This window comes from Hibiscus syriacus, unplaced genomic scaffold (genome assembly GCF_006381635.1).
Source record: "Hibiscus syriacus cultivar Baekdansim isolate YM2019G1 unplaced genomic scaffold, ASM638163v2 tig00111582_pilon, whole genome shotgun sequence".
Classification (NCBI taxonomy): domain Eukaryota; kingdom Viridiplantae; phylum Streptophyta; class Magnoliopsida; order Malvales; family Malvaceae; genus Hibiscus; species Hibiscus syriacus.
Window position 1 is genome coordinate 12,160,327 of NW_024063126.1, and position 26,234 is coordinate 12,186,560.

Consider the following 26,234-nt stretch of genomic DNA (forward strand, 5'->3'; position numbering starts at 1 on the left):
ACTTATATATACCTCATTTCCAATTATTTTCCCTTTCTCGAGTTAGGGCTCTGCGCGAGGTGTGAATCAAAAGCCGCCGTCGCCATGGTTAAGTTTCTAAAGCCCAACAAAGCCGTCATCATCCTCCAGGGTCGATACGCCGGTCGCAAGGCCGTGATCGTACGATCCTTCGACGAAGGCACACGCGACCGCCCCTACGGCCACTGTTTGGTTGCAGGGATAAGAAATTACCCGAGCAAGGTCATACGAAAGGACTCCGCCAAGAAAACGGCCAAGAAATCGCGCGTCAAGTGCTTCGTCATGCTCGTGAATTATCAGCACCTGATGCCCACGCGTTACACCCTCGACGTGGACTTGAAAGACTCGGTCTCCGTCGATGCGCTTCAGACGAAGGATAAGAAAGTGGCTGCGTGTAAGGCTACCAAACAGAGGTTTGAAGAGAGGTTCAAGACTGGAAAAAACAGGTGGTTCTTTACCAAGCTTAGGTTTTGAGTGTTTCGATCATATAATCTTAAAACGTTTTGGATTGAATACGGATCTGAATCTTTTTCGATGAGATAACGTGATTTGCTCATTTATGTTTGAACTATATGTGATCGCACTTCTTTGGCTGCTTTATACGCATCACTTAGCTGTAGAACTGCAGATCGATATGGAAAGTTGAGGATCACGTCTTTGTTGTTTCGCCACTTTTGAATTATCACTGAGGTTTCATATTTTGATGCTGAACTGGAGTTGAATAATTGATCATCGTAACTTTTAAGCGTATTCTGCTATATAAGTCTTCAATGTTTAGTTAGGACGAATGGAAAATACAAGAAGTTATTGTTAAGATATTTTCGGTAACAATAATTTTCGGTAGTAATATAAATTATTATTAATTGTTTAATTTTTTTAAAGTATATTATAATGTTACATTCTTAATTATAACCGAAATTATTATTGATTATGTGATTTTTTATTTTTAATAACTAATATTTTAAATTAAAATTCATTGTAAATTAATTTTAGTTTTAGATTAAGTTGTCCCACAATAGACCTATTCGTTCAACTATCGAAATGTTGATTTTGCTGGTTCAGCAGTTTTCCCGACTTTAATTTTTATACAAGTTGAGGGATTAAAATCATAATTGTGGGAAAAAAATTTAGTTTAATGAATTTAAAACCTTCGAACTTTCACAAAAACTCAACATGGTCCTTGTACAGTTTTTATGCTCAATATGGTCATTAAACTGATTTTTTTAATTAATTTGGTAGTTTTTTATGTCAAATATTTTGAATATCTTAATAATTGTTTGCATTTTTATATTTTAAAATTAAATATATTCTTAATTTTTCTAAACTTAGACATAATTTGAATATCTTAATTTCTTAAACTGAACAATTTTATTGATTCCCCAATGATAAAGGCTTGCATAATTTTCAGCATCATCACCAAAATAGAAAACTGATCACTATTTCTTGTGCTTAGACTTGAGTTCCTTCACCTTCTCCTCAGTCGCCTTCAATGCTTTCCCATATATGTTTATTAACTGTGCAAAGCAATTAGATTCTGTTAAGTCGGTTTCGGTTAATTCAATTTTCACGATTTAAGTTAACTTTTCCGATCGTTTATCGGAGCCGACCGACTTAATCGACTAGATAGTAGTAAGACTGTAAGACCCTTCAACTTACCTCATCAACCTCATGAGGAGATATTATAAATGGTGGAGCCATCATTATGGTGTCGCCTGCAACACGTACTACCATCCCATGCTTCTCACACTGTGCCCCAAAATATGCACCAAGTCCTGCATACAAAATCATCAGTGATTTGTTACCGGAGCACGTCTCAAAAGACTGACCCCATCCGACATCAACAAATGGCTTGGAAACACACTCAATGGTATCTATGTGAGTGAGGAAAATAGGACTTGCCCCATTCAGGAGGGAAAGGATCAGTAGGTGACTTGTTGTCCGTAAATTCCGTACTCAGAATCAAGCCGGTACCACGGATCTGCATAACCGAACAATGATTATGATTCGAAGTTCTCGGCATTCTTAGTAAAGTATATGTGAAATGCAGAATTTCACCTCTCCAACAATAGGGCTGTCTGAAAATACTTTTAAACCATCTTGAAACCTTGGGGATATCCTCTTCACCTTCTCAACAAGATTCCTTTCCCTGCAATGATGTTCATATGGACATGTTTATTTAACTATTCCAAAAGATTCGAAATTATTTTGATATTTTCTACTTTGATCGAGGATGGAACACACTTGTAGAGCTTGATCGATTCATTTGCAACAGCGCAGGCTACGGGGTGCCCGGTGTAGGTGAATCCATGAGAGAAAGTACCTGAAAGATGAGTCAAAATTAAACAATTGCATACACTGTCACTCATACGAGAATGTGAGTGTCAGATACAAGTTTGTTTCCGGTACCAACTTACCGAGCTTGTTGCTTTGAGAATAAACGACTTCTGTAACTTGAGGGCTCACCATGATTGCTCCAATGGGCACATATGCTGAAGAAAGTGCCTGAAATAACAGTAGATGCAGAAATATATGAGAACTAATCATGTGAGGGTCAAAATTTTGTTACAGCTTCACCTTTGCTAATGTAACAAGATCTGGTTTTATGTTGTACTTGTCACATCCAAACATTGTCCCAAGCCTTCCAAACGCACAAATAACCTGCACACCAAGCACAGAAGCAAACTTATGCATCAGACTTTGAAAGCCTTTTCGAGATTCAGGTGAAGAGTTCGAATGACATAGAAGAAACAGCAGAATACCTCGTCTGCGATGAAAAGTATGTCATATTTTCTCACAACAGCTTGTACCTGAATGATGCTTGAAATGGTTACATCAGTAAGAAACTGCATATAAGTTTCAAGAGACATTCCCAAGTTCATAATGATAATAAGCCATTGAAGACTTGCCTTCTCGAAATAAGTAGCAGGAGGAGGTATAACACCACCAGCTCCCATCACAGGCTCAGCAATGAATGCAGCAATCTGAATATGAAAAAAACCAGATAAGATCAGCTACACGAACAAAACGAGTCTCTTCTAGTTGCTAAAGGGCGGTAATTACCGTCTCTGGACCCTCTTTCAGGATAAGATTTTCTAAATTGTTGGCTAATCTGGTTGAGAAATCCTCCTCGGTTTCACCTGATACAATGAACCAAAAAAACATGGCTATGATCAGTTTAAGCTCCAAAGGTAAATATGTATGAACAAATGGGTAAAAAGTGAAAACCTGGTAGATGATAGCGCCAGTAATGAGGGCAGTCTGTGTGCAACACAAATGGAGCTGGAAGATCAAAGTTTTGATGAAGAGGAGGGAGTCTGTGAATGGTAAATCTGTTTGTTAAAACCCCAAGGATTTGAATTACTGAGTAAAAGCATTTCTACCAAATAAATTTACCCTGAAAGACTAGCTGATATCAAAGTTGAGCCATGGTATCTGAAGAAATTTCAAGAGAAAGGATGATATATAAGTATTCATGCCATGACACAGAGAAGCAGTGACTAACAGTGTCATCAGCTGAGAAGTCGAATCTTACGATTTGGCTCGAGCAATGAATTTCTTCTTCTTCGGCCTTCCCAGTGCATTATTATAATACCAAACAAGCTTCACCTGTGTATCATTTGCTTCAGATCCACTATTGGTAAAGAATACTTTTGCCATTTTGCTTGCAGTAAAAGTTTCAACAAGTTCCTTGGCAAGATCCTGTAAGATCAATGCTATCAGAACCTGAGCAAAATATCGTAGGATTGATTCAAAGAAAGATGGATCGATGAAGTACTAATGCCGGTTTCGTTGTTCGATTCCAGAACGAATGGTAAAATGGCAACTTATTCAATTGAGCAGTTGCAGCAGCAACAAGCCGAGGTTCATTTCCACCTGCAGAAGATGTAGCAGTCGTAAGGGACCGAACACATTTCGTCTTTCGAAACAAATCATAGCATTTAATTTGATCTTCGACGGACCGAAATCGACAATACCTAATGATGTACACCACAGACCAGCAAGAGCATCCAAATACTTTTTTCCATTGATATCATACACATAGCTCCCCTTGCAAGACCAAAATTGAATTTTCTTATATTGTGTTGCAGGCCTCAGCTCGTATGCATATTCGTGTCGAACACGTATTCAAATCCAAGTAAAATCTAAAAAAGGACACCCTAGACGCATACCTCAGACCTTTCAATAACCAAAGGATTCACATCGGTGGTCTGCCACCCAGCTGTGAATGGAGCCAGCATATCATGTCCCTTAAAATATTGCCGGGTGCTGTATAATCTGGAAACTGATGAACCTTTAATTAGATGCTCCAAAAAGCTTCTGCATGCAGGAGCATTCGTTATATATGATCCAAGCTGCAAATAGAAATGGCGTCAGTTTTTTCTCGGAAGCCAAACAGAATATATACATATATAAACATACATGCACACAATATATATATATATATATATAGAATCCATGAACATAGGAAAGAAACCATCAACATTGGTTTTTCTTAAACCAAAGAGATGATCAAACAGTACAAACATAAGAAAAGAAAGATTAAATATATGAGTGATGAAGATTCGGAACCTGGGTTTTGAGAGTTGATCGAAGGAATTTGACAGAAACCATTTTCTTTTTGATTTGAGTTGAAGGAAATTCATGCAAATGAGAGAGCGTTGTGGGAATGAAACAGTTTAAACACTCCTTCACAGTCTTATAGGCTATTTTTATGGTTGATTTGATCTGGTACATGCAAATTAATACTCCACACGTATCCACTTATCTACTTATTCATCCAAGCTTCTCGTTAAATATTTTTAAAATTTTGAATAAAAGAAAAAAATTGCAAATTTTTTTTATAAAAATACAAAGAAGCTCAACCGGTTGAATCTTGTATTCTTTTATCCAAACTTTCAATTATTTAACAGTTAAACACGAATCAAGCGAACCAAGTAGTTAAGAGATTATTATTACTCCTTGAGATTTCGGGTTTGAGCACTACGTATACAAGGATATGAGTGTTCAATATCAAATAGTTGAGAGTATTTAAACAGATATTACATTGTATTTACTAAATACAAATAAAAAAATCAGTTAACAACAATCCGTTCCATTTTCAGCTTTACCCTATTGATAGAAATAATTTTTGAATAATTTAAGATGATTAAAATGTAATATATGTTCAAAATATTTCTTAATCATTAATAATGACTCATTATGAATATAACTTCAGACATAACTGATTCTAGTAAACATGGTTTAAACATTATTGTACCTAATACCGTCTGTTTTTTATTACTACATTTGTTCCACTAAATTTGACATTTATTATTTTTTAAAAGTTAAAATTTTAAATTTTGATCATGATTATTTTAAATATTTTTGAAAAAAATATATTTTAAAACTACTTGATTGAAGATTTTTAAAATATATTTTTTATATTTTTATCAATAATAAATTTTAAATAATAATAAATCAAAGTTGAAAAAAAGTTTACCAAAAAAATCAAAAAGAGACTATTTGAGTAGGAAGGAAGTTGTAGTTAATATTCTTCTTAAACATTCATTGATAACGTACACACAAACGTAACTACAGATGTAATTGATTCTAATAAATATGGTTTAGACTTTATTCAACCTAATGTTATTTGTTTTTACTTACTAATTTTTAGGGGTGAGCGTTCAATCAAGTCGAGTCGAGTTGAGTAAAAAAATTTCTAGTTAACGAGTTCTATTTTATAACTCAAAGTTGACTTAAAATTTTTTCAAGTCGGATTTATAAAATTCGAGTTATGTTGAGTCGAGTCAAATTTTCGAGTTTCTATTTAAATTTAATTATAAATATTTGTAATATTATTATATTATTTGATTCTAATTTAAATGATTTTCTATAATCATAAACAATACATATTTGTAGTTACATGAATTTCTTTTATTCATATATTAAAGGATAAATTATTTGAATGACCACCCCTAATTATTTCGTGTCGATCTTACCACCACTTTCAAAATATCGTCAATATGATCATTTAATTATTTAATTGGTTTCAATATAGGCACATGTCATTAATATTTAACGAAAATGCTTACGTGGCAGTTAACAAAATTTGTTTAATTATATATTTGATCCTTAATACATGTCACCTCCTATTGAAGGGTTAATTTATTCAATTAAATTAAAATTAAGACCAAATTGATTGAATGTACAAATATTAAGGATCAAATATGTAATTATACAAATTTTATAAATGTTAACGAGAGGTGGCTATATTAAAACCAATTACATAGTTATATGATCATTGTAAACACATATTTTTATCCGGATCTACAAAAACTTTTTATTATATTTTTTTTATTATTATTATTAATATTTTTTTTTGTAGACCTCATATACTATCCCACCATTACCTCACTCAGTCAAACACTACTTAACAAACAATTGATTTCCCCTTCTATCGTGCCACTACCCACTAACTAAAACAAATTCCATTTTCTTTTGCTTTTTAAAGGGGGCCACCTGAAGGGGTTCGACTCTCTTGAAGGGTAAAAGCTCTGTGCTTTTAATATTTAAACAGTGCTTCTGTGATAGAAAAAGGGGAAAAGTCTTGGGGAAGATGTTGGGAATCCAATTGGGCTGTGTTTTAAGCTGTCATTACACCATCAAAACCCATTTCCGATTACGCCGCCAGTCACTGGAGCTTCCATTTCCGAGCTTTCCACCGCCCAATCGTCGACTCCGTGCACGCCTCATAACTCGAACTTCACTCCCTTCCATGGCACTCCAGGCAGGGAATTAAATCGCGGTCGCGGTTGCGTTTTCGGTTATTTCGGATTTATCGTGATTGTGGCCGTCACGGGCGCTATTACGGTTGTCGCGGACGCTATTACGGCCGTCGCGAGTAACTCGGACAACGACGAAACCATTATATCGCGGACGAAATCGCGATCGCGGACCGTTTTTTAAAACCCTAACTCCAGGTCCAGGACCAACAATCATTTCACAAATCCAGAGATGTGCTTCCTAAAATCGACAAAAGTAGCCGCTTTTGCAGCCCTAAAGCCGCCCGGGAGCTTGCTTCATTAATCGTTTATGCGTCATGTTTGCAAGGCTTGGAACGTATTTGCCTGTTGGAGAAATAGATTAATGCAGCTAGAGAACAAGGTTATGAATTCGACAAGGATTCATTATTGCAATACAACCACATGAGCTTCGGAGGACCTCCGGTCACTACACAATCCATTGAAGAAGCCGATGAGCTTTTATGCAGCGATGAGCAGGATTCCACCATTGAGGCCGAAGTTCTATTGGCTCCTCCAAAGTTGGTGTACATCAAACTTATTTTGAGTTTCACAAGGAAACTTTTGGTAGCAACAGTGGATAAACTGAGTTCAGCTTGTAAGCATTTCAATAATGGCAGTAGACCAATGTTATTTAATTGTTTGAACGTGCAGTGTTCTATTTAATTAAAAAGCATCTTTGTTTATTTTAAATTGGTACCCTAACTTTGATTTTTTTTCTCTTTGCACCATTCAATTAATTTTAATTTAATCATTAATCTCTTCAATATTTTTTATTTAATATTTTTTTCTCATCTTATTTTATTTTATTCTATTATTTAACAATAATTTGATATTTTTTAGGATAATTTCAATCGATCAAAGGTAATTAGTTTGTATTGAATTTTTAAATTTCAATTTCAATTTTTAATTTTCACAATTAAAGACAACAAACAAATTAATTGGTACCGAAAGGGCAGTTCAAGGGTGCTAATACTTCCTTGACCATAACCAACTCTCGAACCCGACATATTTCTGGTAAATCGCAGATCAGGTAAGATGGTGTCCGATCTACCTAAATATTTTTAAAATGATCGGTGACGACTCTAACCCAATTATTCAAGTCGAAACCCAATTCCGGGCCCAACCGAAAGACGGCCGCGACAGCTTGGCGACTCTGCTGGGGACATGTAAGTGAGTCAGGCCATAATTAATTTTTGGTTGTCTTTTTGAGCGAAAATTACAAATTTTAATTTTAATTTATTTATTTGATTCCAATTATTTACCTTTGATTATTTTTCAAATAAATAGTTGTACTGACGTTTTTTCAATGATTTCATATTTTTGAAAAGTTTCTCTCTATGGCTCTATACTCGAGCTCTGAACCCTTTTTAAGTAGGGGTGAAAGCGACGCCTTCGTAAGAATTTATTCTCCGTACATGCCTAGCAAGTAGCCTTCGGGATTCATATAACTTATGTCTTCGTGTGAATTTATTCGCATAAACATAAAGGAATGTTTCCTCTCGAGTTTAATTTAGTCCACATAAGCTTGTAATGGGCTTAGGACTAAAGGTCTGGCAAGCCCAAGGGAGCACCGGTAAGGAGAACTCGGGTACCTTTTTTTTATAACCTAAACCAAGAGACTGCAGGGAATTATAGCCCACCCCAAAACCTCATTTCAAACCCTAGGTTGTTTTGATTATTTCCTGCTTTATTTTTTGTTCAAAGCATGTGAACTAGAAATTTATGCGGTTATGACTTGTTCGAAATCAACTTACGGGATAGAGATAATGTCCGGGTAGGAATAATAAGCATGTGGGGTAGATATCATGCGGGGTAGAATTTTTCATTTTCATTATTGTTTTGATTTACCTTACTAACCTTTTTCATTTTTGTTCTCTTTTATTTTGTTTTTATCTTTTGCGTCATTCATTCAAAAGAGGTGTTGATCCACCAAAAACGTGTTCATTAAACGTAAATAATTTACATTAATGGACAAAGGGGTTATAATACAAGAGGTGAAAAACACAAAAGTCTAGTTCAGAAGGGTCCGAGATTTACGCCGAGCACACCAAAAGTCAACTTTTTGAGTTGTTAAAAATTTGCAAGGGCATACGAGAAGAAGGTTACTGACCTGGAGAATCCCTTCAAAGACAGCAAGAACAAGATGGTGAAACTCTAGCTAAACTGGAGACCACTGTTGACAAATTCAAGAAACATGCAGATAATCTTTGGATAGTTACTATCGATGGAGGGCTCCAATGGCGCTTTCGTTAGGAACAGGCTCAGCAGAAAGTGAAAGCGGGAGATGCAGTCATTCGAGACTTTTAGGAGCAAGCAATTGTCACTTGCACAGTTTAGCCAGATAAGCCGGAAATGTTCGACAGGACATTCAACCAGTGACAGAAAAAGACGGAAGATGAATTAATCTGTCAGAAGTTGTTCGGGGTATATACCTTTAAAATGTTTTTGTCTCCTAAGACGTAACACATTTATCCCCAATAAGGATTATTTATAACAACAGACGTATTTTTAGATCAATGCCTCGAACATTTCATGCATCATGCGTTCTTGCATATTTCGCATAATTTTTCTTTTTTCATTGCATCCACACGAACTAACAAAAGATTTTCATAAACAAAGGGATACAAACACTGGACGTACCTCCACAAGCTTCGGACACGTGTCATCCTCACAACACTCGCGTAAAGGAAAACGGAAGCAAAGATTTCTCAACTTGAAGAGAACATGCTAAGATTACAACTGGAAGAAAATAAATCAAAATCAACAAAGTACCTTGGATTCTATCACTAGGAACCAAGACTTATTGGTTGACCAGATTATTTCACAGTTGTCTGGCTTGAATCAAATGAATGCTCCTTGGGCAAGTGGGGCATCGTAATGAGGATTTATTCCATTTTGCAACATCCTGTTTGGACTTGTTTTTTTGAACCTTCTCATATTTCTTTTTGTAACTTGTTTTTGAACTTTGACATATTTCTTTTTATGAGGACATTTCAATGAATTTGCGCTGAGCATTGAATTAAATTTACAACTTGAAATTCTTTTAATATCATCTGAATTAAAAAAAACTCTGTAAATGATTCAGAGTTACAGATCTTTGACAAAGTAACAAAACAAAGGACTTTGACCTTACCCAGAATATACACTCGAACACCATATTCTTCTCTTGCAAATAACCAATATAGCCTTCTCCCTTCATAAGGCTTGGTATTTAGAGGTGCATAGGTGCAGACAACATGGGACATCTTTTGCTATGACAATTACTATACTTTTTATTTAAGACGTTCAATGATGATCATGATCTTTACATATGGAATAGTCGAGTAGGTGAATCTAGTTTAGGTCAGTTGCTCGGAAATTAAACTCTAAAGATGAATTTTTTTACTTTCAACAAACACCTAGACTATAACAGGTTCTTCTTGACAATCTTAAGAAATTAAATCCGTAAAGCTGAGTTATTCCACTAAGGCATTTGGTTATAGAGTAAACTCGAAAGCCCTGGCTTTATGAATAGATTGCATTCAAACTATGACATTGCTCGGACACTTGGTAATTCGGTGTTTGCTCCACTGCTTTTGTAAGGCCGAAGACTTTGTGATGAGATCAACCCTTCAATTAAACCTGATAAAAGTTATTATAATATTAAGCTTTCTCTCTAAAGCAATTGGTTAAACGCCCCTACTTTATGGATTCGGCTAGTCAGGCAATGACAAATTAAATCAAATTTATCTAAATAAGAAATTTTCGGTAATGATGGACAAAGGGAGTTAAGGAACACCTGTTATAGTCAATTTCACACAAGCACTCAAGAATTTTATTTTTAGACCGATATTTTTTCAATGCCTTTGTTAGAGGAGCCTACAAAGCTTGAACAAATGGAAGATTTCATATGACCGAAATTGAAGGTCTAGTAATCGATTATGCTAGTTGCGTCATTTTGTCCACATCCAATTAAAATGGCAAGCCAAAGAAAAAACATGTTGCAACAACCGAAAAATGACATTTTTTAATGGCTGAAACCTTAGGTAAACCTAAAGCCAACTCATCCACTTGAATATTTGTCAAAGAGCTATAACTCTGAAAGCATTAAAAGAGCTATTGATTCATTTGATATTCTTTGAACTCATGTTTATGATTTGATTCGATTGCGAGCCTAGATTGAGGGGCAATGTTTTACATAATTTTACATTTTTATCTTTTTTTCCTCCTAAAATAAGAGAATGGGAAAAAAACATTTTCAAACAGGATAGTCTCAAATGTGAAAAGTCCTTAAAGTTGTTAAAGCTCATTTTGCCTCTATTGAAGAAATAACGAACAATGCCAAATTCGAGCATTTCTCATTTCTTAAAACAATCGGTCTGAGAGACCAGATAACACTTGTGATAATATCAACAACTTGAGAAGAAAATGGGGCATAGTCGATCCCAAGGACAAAACCAGCAGAAAAAAGTGAGGCTTCATCCAAGAAAAAACATAATTAATTCATGTTACATGCATCTTAGACATACTTAAGAGCATCACATTTATCATTTTTAGCATACATAATTTTTTGCAGCTTTTTGAGTCAAGTTTCAACTTCAAGACGAAAAACACTTGATTCAAAATCACATTCAAAAGTTGACGGTAGTTGCTCGACCTCACAGCGAAGGGGCGACTGTCTGACGAAAAAACAACTTTTCGAGTCTTGTTGAGAGTCAATTTCAACTTCACGACGAAGGATATTCAAGTCAAGGCTCAACTTCACAACGAAGGGGTCATCCACAATTTCAACTTCACGACCAAGGATATCGTGCCAACTCTAGATTGGATTTCAACTTCACGACGAAGGATATCCAATTCAAAGCTCAACTTCACGGCGAAGGGGCTTCCCAGTTTCATTCAGAGCCAATTTCAACTTCACGACGAATGATATTGGACTCGAAACAATACAAGCTTGGATTTCAACTTCACGACAAAGGATATTCAAGTTAAGGCTCAACTTCACAATGAATAGTTCATCCACGGTTTCAACTTCACGACGAAGGGAATCGTGCTAACCAGTAACATTCATCTTCAACTTGGATTTCAACTTCACGACGAATGATATTCAAGTTAAAGCTTAACTTCACAACGAATGGGTCATCTACGGTTTCAACTTCACAACAAATGGAATCGTGCTCACTAGCAACATTCATCTTTAGATTGGATTTCAACTTCACGACGAAGGATATCCAATTTGAGGCTTAACTTCACAACGAAGGGGCCATCCATGGTTTCAACTTCACGACGAAGGGAATCGTACCCACCAGCAATATTCATCTTCAGTGTGGATTTTAACTTCACAACGAATGACGTCCAATTAAAAGCTCAATTTCATAGCGAATGAGCCATCTATAATTTCAACTTCACGAAGAAAGATATTGTGCCCGATGAAGTGATTTAGCGTCACAGCAAACATGACATCCACAGATTTGACTTCCTTAAGTTAACGATTAGAGCTTCTGAAAGGATTTGTTTAACATGCACGAACAAGCAGATTATAAACCACCTTTGAGATTATTTCTCTCGAAATAAGGGGTTGTCTCTCTTGAGACTATTTTACTTAAAACAAAGTTTTGTCTCTCTTGAGACAAGTTTCTCTTGAAACATATTTTGTCTCTCTTGAGACAGTTTCCCTTGAAACAAATTTTGTCTCTCTTGAGACAGTTTCCCTTGAAACAAATTTTGTCTCCCTTGAGACAGTTTCTCTTGAAACAAAATCTTTGAATATGTATTTCTTGAAACAAATTTCGTCTCCCTTGAGACAGTTTCTTTTGGAACTAAGTTTTGTCTCTCTTAAAACAAATTTTGTCTCTCTTGAGACAGTTTCCCTTGAAACAAAGTTTTATCTCTCTTGAGACAGTTTCTCTAGAAACACCAACCTTTAAATATGTTTCTCTTGAAACAAAATTTTTGTAACACCCCAACCCGTATCCGACCCGGATACGAATCCGAGGTGTCACATTGACCTTTTAAAACATGTACTTGTATAAAATAGTGAGTAATTTAAAATTTTATAACATATAAATGACTAATTTACATAAAAGACATTTTCATTATTACAAAACCAATCAGAGCATGTATATTTCACTTATTTATTTACATATAACTATTCGAAACATTTATAAAACTTTTCATAGCTTAAACAATATATTCTTTTGAAAACATGCCAACTAGAACTTTATATACTAAAATACATATTATTCACCTCTTTTCTGATCTGACCTTTAGTAAGGAGAACTGACATGTCTTGCTCCACATTGCTCTTTACTCTTCTCGAAACCTACGTGTATATCACTTACACGCTAACTCAAAGACTTAGTGAGGCATATAAACATATAAGGTAAACGGTAACTAATAATCATACCTAAACAATTACTACTATCATTTCATACCACTCATACTTTTACATGTAACAAATATATGCATACATATATGTCATTATCATTCATATCTCTTATCTCATGTTCCTATGATCTCTTATGTCCATATCATATAACATATACCATAACCAATTGCACATATACATATCATGTCATGTAAACTATATATATACTATCATTGATTCCTTTCATCATATGGTCTTATAAGTTACCATTTGTACAATCAATATCACACATGAAATTCCACAAGGAAACAAACATATTATCATATCACTTTATTAATATTATCTATTTAATAGCCCATGATACACATGTGAGAACTAAAGATATGCGAGTACATAGAGGTTGTGCACTAATGTTGTCACCACAGCTCATATAATTGCACCGAAGTGCCACATATAATTGCACCGGAGTGCCGCGTAGAATTGCACCGTAGTGCCATATAATAATGTCCATAAGGACCACATATCATTCCTTAAGAATCATATACATATACTAGGGATCAAGTATGTGTCTCACCAGACTTCACACATGTTCCAAAGAATATATATATGTCCCGAAGGACCACATATCATTCCTTAAGAATCATATACATATGCCAAGGATCAAGTATGTGTCTCACCAGACTTCACACATGTTTCAAAGAATACATATATGTCTCGAAGGACCACATAGACCCTCGACTCTTGGCATGCCAACTATACCCCTAGCTCTCATGACACAAAACATGGGCATTATCTTTTATATCCTTTTACATATTCATGTAACCATATCATATATTCATATAAGCTCATGGTTTCATTCACATACACATGTAATCACGTAGTTCATGTCAATTCTCATATGAGTTCATATTCATATAAACATAGGATTCACCCTCATGTATCACATATAATTTCTCTTTCATATGGCTCATAACATTTCTCATGTGTTCATATGACATGTAAATCATTGTCATCTTATCATGTTATCACATAAACATATCATCTTACAATACATACAAAACACATCAATACCTATATTCACATATACCTATCATTTCATTATCCTTATTATTATTCTTATCATCACCATTAATCCCTTTTACTTACCATATTCATATCAATAACACATATACTCATGCACACATATAAATCATAAAAAATACATACTTCTATGAATTCATGTTTTTCACTATTGGAAATAGACTTATCACAAGTCTTATTTTCCCTTGAACCTCATATACTAGAGAATGTGCACTCACCTTAGCCTTGTTTGCTTTGAATCAATCTTAATCCTTAGATTGCTCCGGAACAAACTTTATTCTATATCTACATCATAATAATACATTGATACATATCAGTATACTAATTGATATCTTCTAAATTGTCATTTCTTAGGCTAAAAGAAAAGCTCATTTCATCTTTTAATGAAGGTATGCATTGATGCACTGCACAGTGTATCGATGCATTCCCTATCGATGCATCGATGCACTACATGTGCATCGGTGCATAAAATACATTCGATGTTTGTTTATTACTGGGATGCATCGATGCATGCCTTATGCATAGATGCACCAATTGCATTCGATGTTTTTAGATTAAAAGAGTGCATCGATGCACTACCTATGCATCGATACACCTTCAAACAATTTCTGGGTTTTAACCTTGATGCATCGGTGCACTATGAATATGCATCGATGCACTCTGCCCAGAATCCTCTTTTTGAACCCAAAAATTCATTCTTTTCGGATTAAATCCTTCATATTTCAACCCCTTTCATATTCCTAACTTACATATACATACTTTAATTCATTAATATTCATTTATCTCATCTTTAACCTTAATATCCTCTTCTCTTTAGGAATTTCAAGAATCATACCCTATTTTCCACATGTTTCAAATCCAATTCTAACACTTAATACTTCTTAATTAAGCTGATGACAAGTCAAATTTAGCTTCAAGTTCAACTTATCAACTTCATTCTGGAAATTCACTCAAGAACTCCAAATCTTTAATCTTCCCTAACTCATTTATCTTTTGATTTTAAGATAACTTAAGCTTTCCTTAAGCTTAAGTATCACCTAAGAATCATAACCCAACTTTTAATTCAATAAATAACCAACTAATTAAGAAACTCACCTTTGAGCTGGAGCTTCACGCACAAAGAAGAAAGGAGGAGAAGAGAATTCTGGAAACATTGTTTTTGGTTTCCTACACTCCCACGTGTAAAAATATATATCCCCACTATCACATTTTTAATTCCTTAAATGATCAAATGGCCATTTTACCCTTTAGTTCCTTTAATAATTACTAATAACTTTTAGGAAATACTTCCAAATAAATCACTGAACTAATCCATTCTTCTACTTTAGTCATCAAATTCTGAAACTTTACAATTTGGTCACTAACCCATAGTTTGGGATGTTACAAATCTCCCCTCCTTTTAAAAATTCGAGAATTTTCACTGCACATCCTGAGAAGAACATATCTTCTAACGTTCTCATGCTGCTTTCTGAACTTAATATTTTGTATCATCTTTAATAACTTGGTTCTTATCATTTCAATTATTCGACTACCTGTTTACTTTATATCTCCTATCATGTCACTTATCAGATAGACAATAACATTAATTCTTATTACTCAAACTCGTAAATCAATCAAATTCCTTGTCAATCTTCAATTGTCTTTCAAGAATCACTAAACTTTTATTTCATCCATACTTGACTGACTCCAAAACTTCCTTAATACATATAAATCTTTCTTCATTTCTCTGACTACATCCACTTAACCAAGAAACATAACCTTAAATCTTCATCATAACTGATTAAACATACACTTTGCATAACTAAACAATTTCTCATATCACCTGACATACCTTTCTTACTTCTAGTTAAACTTATAATCTATATCTCAACATAACCTTTATCACATCTGATTCTTTAAACTTCATCCTTTCATTTCCTTCATAAATCAAAATCTTCTTATACACCAATCATATCTTTCTTTCATGTTCACATACTCTTTTCCTATCACTTAAATTCATCTATGATTACTAATCTTTATTATATCTTTATAACTTTACTAATCAACTTCACTTATACAGAACCTCATTCTTATCACATCTTGCTTGTATTTTCTTCCATCAAAATTTTCTTTAAAATACATAAATATTTATCTCCTTGCCTATATCATATCTATATGATCAAAATACACAACCACATCCAGATTCGTATCTCATTTGATTAACTTACTTTATGTTTCCTTCAAATTTGATAACTCTAACATCCATGCCATTCCAGCTAATTAATAACAACTTTCCAATCTAGGGCGTAAGCCCTGATCAAATTAATCATAAACATCATTTCAGTGAAAATCAACCCAGTGTAATTCACTTATTGAACCCATACTCTCATTCATATACATTATTATGCCTTGTCTCCTTTATTACCTTTCATTTCAATGATTAAAATACATAACCATATCTCAATCCACACCATACATTATTAGCTTACCCCGAAATCATCTTCTAATCCTTTAACTTTAATACACTACTATCTTATAACTCTGTTAGTCAACATCGGTTCTTCCAATCTAAAACATAAACCTTCATCAAACCATTCATATACATTCTTTGCAGTCGGAATTATTTCAACAATAGTTTACTCAACTAATCAAATAAATATTCAATCTCATACACCATGTCACTTCCATTATTCAAGCTTAACATTCTAACTTCCTTTATTTATAAACTGATCATTGATGTACCCATACTTAAACTCTTCTTATCAATCCTTAGTTTTACTCAAACATTTGAATCCTCACTTCCTTCACTCTATCACTTTACTATAATCACAGTATACAACTGTATCCTGATTCACTTCATATTTGGTTATCATAACCTACCATATCTTGAAATCTTGTAATTTCAATACATTCCGTCCCATAATCTTGTTAGCCCACGCTAACTCTTTCCATCTTAAATAAAAAAACAGTATTTACCTCACTTGATACATTTAAAATACTTCTTATCCTTTACATTATTTAATCTCTAGCAAAGCACTTAATCCATTCCTCCATTTGTTTCAAATAAATCACCAGATTTCAATACTCATCTAATCCATTTAAAATACTTTTTCTGCTTCGATTTACATAACTTCTAAAAGAGCTTTTAACCCAATTCACAAGGGTTGTCTTTAACCCTGACTTATCCTCAATTAACTCTTTGTTTAATTTTTCAAGATCAAACCTACTGTTGGAGTCTGTCGAACTCTCATCTGATTTGATTCTCTGACGGAGAATACAACTAATTCATGTCAGGTTTAAAGTTGAACCAGAATCTCTACCTTTCTTTGATGGTGCTAAAATTCTATGAAGCACTAATTTTCTTAATCATCTGAGATTTTTTTTTCCAATCCTTTTTTCTTAGCTCTCTCTAGAGCTTTAACACGATCAACCATTTCTTGAAATGAGAACAATTTCAAAACCAGTAAAACTCTTTTAATTTAAGGAACAAGTCTTAAACAATCAATCACATGTATCCTTTTTAATCAGAATCAATTCAACAATAAATTTGCTTAACTTATCAAACTTACTTTCATACACATGCATGGGTAATTCCCTTGCTTCAAGCTCATATATTCGAGCTTCATTTATCTGCCATACTCTAACTTGTCAAAGTAGTAACAAAACTACTCAATTTAATTTCTCCTCTTTAGAGAAATAAAAACCTTCTATCATATCATCTAACCATAGGTCTGTAACAACAGAACCTTCCTCAAATCCATCCTTGAACTCGGGTGCTCTTAACTTTTCAACTAATTCGATACATTCATTCTATGAGTTAAAAAAAATATAAATTGAAAATTCATCAGAATATTCTTCAACATGGTGAAGACATTCCCTAAGTTTATACAGGCACTTCCTGAGGTTTTTCGCTCTTCTCCCTGCCTGGCCAGGGCATGTGAATGCTATTACCTTCAGTCTATTACCTTGTGCTTCACTTTGGAAGCTCTCATGATCATACATCTAATATAACATAACATTTTAATTCTATTAGCAAGACAATACACTCCTTACACTATCATATCAGAAATTATTCACTTTATGTTGGCATGTATACTTTTTAAAACACTTTTTACTTCGATTGATGCCTAGAATCGGCTAAACCGTAGCTCTGATACCATTAAATGTAACACCCCAACCCGTATCCGACCCGGATACGAATCCGAGGTGTCACATTGACCTGTTAAAACATGTACTTGTATAAAATAGTGAGTAATTTAAAACTTTTATAACATATAAATGACTAATTTACATAAAAGACATTTTCATTATTACAAAACCAATCAGAGCATGTATATTTCACTTATTTATTTATATATAAGTATTCAAAACATTTATAAAACTGTTCATAGTTTAAACAATATATTCTTTTGAAAACATGCCAACTAGAACTTTATATACTAAAATACATATTATTCACCTCTTTTCTGATCTGATCTTTAGTAAGGAGAATTGACCTGTCGTGCTCTACATTGCTCTTTACTCTTCTCGAAACCTACGTGTAAATCACTTACACGCTAAGTCAAAGACTTAGTGAGGCATATAAACATATAAGGTAAATGGTAACTAATAATCATACTTAAACAATTACTACTATCATTTCATACCACTCATACTTTTACATTTAACAAATATATGCATACATATATGTCATTATCATTCATATCTCTTATCTCATGTTCCTTTGATTTCTTATGTCCATATCATATAGCATATACCATAACCAATTGCACATATACATATCATGTCATGTAAACTATATATATATACTATCATTGATTCTTTTCATCATATGGTCTTATAAGTTACCATTTGTACAATCAATATCACACATGAAATTCCACAAGGAAACAAACATATTATCATATCACTTTATTAATATTATCTATTTAATAGCCCATGATACACATGTGAGAACTAAAGATATGCGAGTACATAGAGGTTGTGCACTAATGCTGTCACCACAACTCATATAATTGCACCGAAGTGCCACATATAATTGCACCGGAGTGTCGCGTAGAATTGCACCGTAGTGCTATATAATAATGTCCATAAGGACCACATATCATTCCTTAAGAATCATATACATATACTAGGGATCAAGTATGTGTCTCACCAGACTTCACACATGTTCCAAAGAATACATATATGTCCCGAAGGACCACATATCATTCCTTAAGAATCATATACATATGCCAAGGATCAAGTATGTGTCTCACCAGACTTCACACATGTTCCAAAGAATACATATATGCCAACTATACCCCTAGCTCTCATGATACATAACATGGGCATTATCTTTTATATACTTTTATATATTCATGTAACCATATCATATATTCATATAAGCTCATGGTTTCATTCACATATACATGTAATCACGTAGTTCATGTCAATTCTCATATGAGTTCATATTCATATAAACATAGGATTCACCCTCATGTATCACATATACTTTCTCTTTCATATGGCTCATAACATTTCTCATGTATTCATATGACATGTAAATCATTGTCATCTTATCATGTTATCACATAAACATATCATCTTACAATACATACAAAAAACATCAATACCTATATTCACATATACCTATCATTTCATTATCCTTATTATTATTCTTATCATCACCATTAATCCCTTTTACTTACCATATTCATATCAATAACACATATACTCATGCACACATATAAATACAAATACATACTTCTATGAATTCATGTTTTTCACTATTGAAAATAGACTTATCACAAGTCTTATTTTCCCTTGAACCACATATACTAGAGAATATGCACTCACCTCAGCCTTGTTTGCTTTAAATCAATCTTAATCCTTAGATTGTTCCGGAACAAGCTTTATTCTATATCTACATCATAATAAACATTGATACATATCAGTATACTAATTGATATCTTCTAAATTGTCATTTCTTAGGCTAAAAGAAAAGCTCATTTCATCTTTTAATGAAGGTATGCATCGATGCACTGCACAGTGTATCGATGCATTCCCTATCGGTGCATCGATGCACTACATGTGCATCGGTGCATAAAATACATTCGATGTTTGTTTATTACTGGGATGCATCGATGCATGCCTTATGCATCGATGCACCAATTGCATTCGATGTTTTTAGATTAAAAGAGTGCATCGATGCACTACCTGTGCATCGATACACCTTCAAACAATTTCTGGGTTTTAACCTTGATGCATCGGTGCACTATGAATATGCATCGATGCACTCTACCCAGAATCCTTTTTTTGAACCCGAAAATTCATTCTTTTTGGATTAAATCCTTCATATTTCAACCCCTTTCATATTCCTAACTTACATATACATACTTAAACTCATTAATATTCATTTATCTCATCTTTAACCTTAATATTCTCTTCTCTTTAGGAATTTCAAGAATCATACCCTATTTTCCACATGTTTCAAATCCAATTCTAACACTTAATACTTCTTAATTAAGCTGATGACAAGTCAAATTTAGCTTCAAGTTCAACTTATCAACTCCATTCTGGAAATTCACTCAAGAACTCCAAATCTTTAATCTTCCCTAACTCATTTATCTTTTGATTTTAAGATAACTTAAGCTTTTCTTAAGCTTAAGTATCACCTAAGAATCATAACCCAACTTTTAATTCAACAAATAACCAACTAATTAAGAAACTCACCTTTAAGCTAGAACTTCACGCACAAAGAAGAAAGGAGGAGAAGAGAATTCTGGAAACATTGTTTTTGGTTTCCTACACTCCCACATGTAAAAATATATATCCCCACTATCACATTTTTAATTCCTTAAATGATCAAATGACCATTTTACCATTTAGTTCCTTTAATAATTACTAACAACTTTTAGGAAATACTTCTAAATAAATCACTGAACTAATCCATTCTTCTACTTTAGTCACCAAATTCTGAAACTTTACAATTTGGTCACTAACCAATAGTTTGTGATGTTAAAATTTTGCCTCCCTAGAGACAGTTTCTCTTGAAACAAAAAAAAACCTTTGAAATCGTTTCTCTTGAAACACAAAAAAAACCTTTGAAATCGTTTCTCTTTGAAAAATAAACCCTTTGAAAATGTTTCTCTTGAAACAAAAAGACCCTCGAGTTCGTTTACACTCAGCTCAAAGGCACCATCATTTGCAGCATAGCTCAAGACAAGAAGGGCTATCTGCCAAAGACCTACGAGTTCGATTTCATTCAGCTCAATGACAGCGAGGAACTACTTTTTGGAAGAATTTTCAAGCCGAAATCTTTAAACCGAGAAGAAGACAAAGGCCCAATTCCAAGAAGCACCGAACAAAAATTGATTGTCTTTTTTCATCTTTGCCCTATTCTTGTTAACACAAAAATGTACAAAGAGGGACATCTATAGACATCTATTTTTGTCTGAATCTACAAAAACCTTTTATTATATTATTTATTTATTATTATTATTATTGTTGTTATTATTTTTTTATGCCTTATATACTACCCCACCATTACCTCACATATTCAAACACTACTCAACAAACAATTGATTTCCCCTTCCATCGTGCCACTACCCCACTAACTAAAACAAATTCCATTTCCTTTTGCTTTTTAAAGGGGGCACGTGAAGGGGGTTCTGCTCTCTTGGAGGGTAAAAGCGCTGTCCTTTTAATATTTAAACAGTGCTTCTGTGATAGAAAAAGGGGGAAAAGTCTTGGGGAAGATAGAGGGAATCCAATTGGGCTGTGTTTTAAGCTGTCATTACACCATCAAAACCCATTTCCGATTACGCCGCCAGTCACCGGAGCTTCCATTTCCGAGCTTTCCACCGCCCAATCGTCGACTCCGTGCACGCCTCATAACTCGAACTTCACTCTCTTCCATGGCACTCCAGGTCCAGGACCAACAATCATTTCACAAATCCAGAGATGTGCTTCCTAAAATCGACAAAAGTAACCGCTTTTGCAGCCCTAAAGCCGCCCGGGAGCTTGCTTCATTAATCGTTTATGCGTCGTGTTTGCAAGGCTCGGACCCTATTTGGCTGTTTGAGAAATGGATTAACGCAGCCAGAGAACAAGGTTATGAATTCGACAAGGATTCATTATTGCAATACAACCACATGAGCTTCGGAGAACCTCCGGTCACTACACAATCCATTGAAGAAGCCGATGAGCTTTTATGCAGCGATGAGCAGGATTCCACCATTGAGGCCGAAGTTCTATCGGCTCCTCCAAAGTTGGTGTACAGCAAACTTATTTTGAGTTTCACAAGGAAACTTTTGGTAGCAACAGTGGATAAACTGAGTTCAGCTTGTAAGCATTTCAATAATGGAGTAGACCAATGCTATTTAATTGTTTGAACGTGCAATGTTCTATTTAATTAAAAAGCATCTTTGTTTATTTTAAATTGATACCCTAACTTTGATTTTTTCTCTTTGCATCATTCAATTAACTTTAATTTAATCATTAATCTCTTCAATATTTTTTATTTAATATTTTTTTCTCGTCTTATTTTATGTTATTCTATTATTTAACAGTAATTTGATATTTTTAGGACAATTTCAATCGATCAAAGGTAATTAGTTTGTATTGAGTTTTTAAATTTCAATTTCAATTTTTAATTTTCGCAATTAAAGACAACCGACAAATTAATTGGTACCGAAAGGGCGGTTCAAGGGTGTTAATCATTCCTTGACCTTAACCGACTCCCGAACCCGACATATTTATGGTAAATCGCAGATCAAGTAAGATGGTGTCCGATTCACCTAAATGTTTTTAAAATGATCGGTGGCGACTTTAACCCAATTATTCAAGTCGAAGTCCAATTCTGGACCTAACCGAAATACGGCCGCGACAATCATATTGACGAAATTTTGAAAATGGTGGTAATATCAACACTAACCCCAGAGTTAGGTGGTCATTCAAGTAGTTTATCCTTTAATATATGAATATAAAATATTTTAAAATTAAATTTCAAATTATACTTTGAGTAATTGTATAATATAAAAAAAATTATATGCTTATAATATTTGAAAAATAGACTTTGAGTAATTGTATATTATGATATTACCTGAATAATTATAATATTATAGTGGTACTTATCGTCGTAATGTAAAGTTTTATAATATATATATATATATATATATATATATATATATATATATATATATATATATATAACTATCTTCTTTAATATGAGTTGTATGCGTATACGTATGTAATCAAGGACGGACACATGATTTTATGTTGAGGATGAACTTATAAAATTTTATATTAAAGTTAATTTATATAATTTTAAGGGGATGAAAACAAATTATCAATAAAAAATATACAAAAAATTAAAATATAGGAAAATTTACGATTTCTCCCATCCATCCCTTCCGATCCATCCATACATGTTACTCTTTTAATCTACTTGCTCACCTTTAACATATCCATATTAATCTATAAATGATTGTCGAATTACTTTGGAATTAAAATTATTTTAATAATTAAAAATAAAATGTTTTAAACTTAATTTTATAAAGTAAACCTTTTTTATAAAATTAAAATTATAGTTAAATGATAATTTTAAAAAATAGCATTACATGTAATATATTAAACAATATCACTTAATCTTGGTTTTAAAAAGCGTAAAGCGCCTAGGGTCCTAGACGCCAAAGCGCTAAACGCTAAGCGAAAGCGTTTGCTTTATGCACACGAAGCGCCAAAAAGGTCAAAATTCACAAAAAAAATATAAAATATTTATAAATTATCTTATAAATACTTAAATATCAAAGTGTCAATACATATATTCAAATCTTACAAGTACTTAAACACCAAAATATAATTCTCAATTTACTTATAAGTTATAAACACTTAAATACTTATATATGATTAACCATATGACTATACGAGCATATTAATCTCAAAAGATGGTCTACACCAAAAGTAGTCTAAAGTGAGATGAACAGAAGTATTTTTCTAAACCCTCAATTCCTTATAACTAAAAATCCTCTAAATCATCATCGTCATCAACTCGGACAACACCATCTCCTTCATCACTAGACACTCCAATATCTTCTTCCATCTCATCTTCATCAACTAAACATCTACAAGATGGTCTACTAGAGATAGGATTATGAGCAGGAGATTTTCCTTTATCATTTCTCGATGGTCCGGCTCTATCATTCACTACTTTTGATGCTCTAGTTAGATAACTAGGCTCATATGCACCGGAAGCGTTAGCAACATCACTCTATGTCAAATCCTCACAAACAAACACCGGCTCATCATCATCTTCATCATCTTCCATTCTTCCCATCAACCACTCATTGCTCTCATCAATATCTTGCAAAAGAATGGGATCGGTCTCCTTACTTTTAGCTCGGCGCTCCAAGGCATGATTGAATTTCACAAACACCATGTCATTCAATCTAGATTGTGCCAATCTGTTTCGTTTCTTAGTGTGAAGCTACAAGAAAAAAAAAACCAAAACTGATAATCTAATAGCCCGCTAAACCCTAAATAAGCCCAAAAATCGTATCTACTAAAGCCTAGAATCGTATCTTCTAAACTCGCGATTAAGCGTCGATTAGCGCTTTTAAAAGCGTCGATTACTACCGCTTAATGAATTCGTAGTGCTTTTGCTATGCTGAAGCGCCAGGGGCCTCGCTCGAGTCGCTTAGCGCTTTAATCGTGCTTAAGCGGTGCTTTTTTAAACTAAGCACTTAATTATATGTAATATAATATAATACGTAAAACTACACCCAATATCACTTAATTATATGTTGGATAATAAATCTGTTACTTTCTTTTTTAAAAGTTACAAACATGTCATTCTATTAAAATATTATTTAAATAGATCACTCAATCGTTAAATATTAGACAAAACAATGACGTGACCTAATATAATAATAGTCTTAGTTCTTAAAACATATACAATTTACCATTTTGGTCCTAATCTATAATAATTCAATAAATTTAATCATTTATATTTAGAAATTCTATCATTTTATCTTCGTTCTTCTACCATAAATGTTATGTTATTTTCTTGGTATAATAACAGTTTAATAATAACTTATTGTTGCATTATGACAAAATACAATTATCCAACTATTGTATTGATATGATGGGCTCCCTAAATTTGGCGGTATCATAAAAATGACTAAACTGATGAAATTTTTAAATATGAAGAATTAAATTTATTAAATTGCTTTGAACGAGAATAAAATTAATATAATGTATAGGTTTTGAGACTAGAAATGTTATTATACTATACCACATTAAGTGTCATTTTTAATTTTATTAGTATAGTGATCTATCTATAATAATATTTTAATAGAATAATTTATTTTAAAAATGACAAATCTGTTTCTAAAGACGTAATTAACTTTAGATGTGGACCTTAACAGTTGGGCTGCTGATAGGTGGTTATTGGGTTGTTAGTTAGTTAATGTTTTCTTTTATTAGTCCAAAGCAAATACAATATAATTTTGTGTTCGAACTCAAAACTTTAAAAAATTAGAAGTATTGTAATGGGCTAGAGACCTAATTAATTACGTTAAATTTGATAAATTATTGGTTTGATTCAATCAATTGACATGTTGGTTTAATAATAACTGAATCAAAATTTTATAAATTTTAATAAAAAAATATAAAATAAAATAAAATTAGTTCGACCGATTGACTCGAAATGTCTTTTATCATGTTTTTAATTATTTAATAATTCAAAAATAATTCTCTAGAAGTTCTGATTTCGAACAGTTGTGACATGTTTGTTGTGAATGATTAAGAAATATTATAAAAAAATATTATCTTATAATCATTAAAATTATTCAAGAGACATGTAATAAATTACATATTACCTAAAATCTTGTTATTTAATTGTTTATAATCTTTCTTAACCATTAATAACACACATCTTGCGGATACAATTGCTTGAACTTAAAATCTCAAGAGAGAATAACACTCTCTTTTACCACTAAGATCACTAAATGGGTTTTTGAGACTCATTTTTAATTAAATTAAATTTG

At 33.2% G+C, this 26,234-nt stretch overlaps 3 protein-coding genes and 1 pseudogene across 3 annotated transcripts; 3 read left to right on the forward strand and 1 right to left on the reverse strand.

The window, feature by feature from the left end:
* The first annotated feature begins 32 nt into the window (after positions 1 to 32).
* Positions 33 to 16,259, forward strand: LOC120165238 (60S ribosomal protein L27-3-like). The gene is made up of 3 exons (XM_039174797.1): positions 33 to 492; positions 10,588 to 10,593; positions 16,239 to 16,259. Exon 1 carries the CDS (start codon positions 85 to 87, stop codon positions 490 to 492), a length of 408 nt encoding a protein of 135 aa, XP_039030728.1. The 5' UTR covers positions 33 to 84; the 3' UTR covers positions 10,588 to 10,593; positions 16,239 to 16,259.
* On the reverse strand, positions 1,415 to 4,367 carry LOC120165237 (gamma aminobutyrate transaminase 3, chloroplastic). The gene is made up of 16 exons (XM_039174796.1): positions 4,188 to 4,367; positions 3,993 to 4,065; positions 3,794 to 3,891; positions 3,551 to 3,717; positions 3,412 to 3,450; positions 3,244 to 3,332; positions 3,079 to 3,155; positions 2,925 to 2,999; positions 2,778 to 2,825; positions 2,593 to 2,676; positions 2,433 to 2,520; positions 2,260 to 2,338; positions 2,074 to 2,164; positions 1,918 to 1,996; positions 1,675 to 1,790; positions 1,415 to 1,532 (listed from the first exon to the last, which is right to left on the reverse strand). The coding sequence occupies exons 1-16, from the start codon at positions 4,254 to 4,256 to the stop codon at positions 1,455 to 1,457; spliced, it is 1,350 nt and encodes a 449-aa protein (XP_039030727.1). The 5' UTR covers positions 4,257 to 4,367; the 3' UTR covers positions 1,415 to 1,454.
* Positions 6,614 to 7,463, forward strand: LOC120165458 (annotated as a pseudogene).
* Positions 9,085 to 22,580, forward strand: LOC120165460. The gene is made up of 2 exons (XM_039174971.1): positions 9,085 to 9,175; positions 21,919 to 22,580. Exons 1-2 carry the CDS (start codon positions 9,085 to 9,087, stop codon positions 22,578 to 22,580), a joined length of 753 nt encoding a protein of 250 aa, XP_039030902.1.
* The last annotated feature ends 3,654 nt before the right edge of the window (positions 22,581 to 26,234 follow it).

Coding starts and splice junctions, on each gene's coding strand:
- LOC120165238 (XM_039174797.1), top strand. CDS start 85: ATGGTTAAGTTTCTAAAGCCCAACAAAGCCGTCATCATCCTCCAGGGT.
- LOC120165237 (XM_039174796.1), bottom strand. CDS start 4,256: ATGCTGGCTCCATTCACAGCTGGGTGGCAGACCACCGATGTGAATCCT. Junction 2,826..2,924: donor CTGCTACTTATTTCGAGAAG/GCAAGTCTTCAA, acceptor AGCATCATTCAG/GTACAAGCTGTTGTGAGAAA. Junction 2,165..2,259: donor GAATCGATCAAGCTCTACAA/GTGTGTTCCATC, acceptor ACATCATTGCAG/GGAAAGGAATCTTGTTGAGA.
- LOC120165460 (XM_039174971.1), top strand. CDS start 9,085: ATGCAGTCATTCGAGACTTTTAGGAGCAAGCAATTGTCACTTGCACAG. Junction 9,176..21,918: donor TTCGACAGGACATTCAACCA/GTGACAGAAAAA, acceptor CTTCTGTGATAG/AAAAAGGGGGAAAAGTCTTG.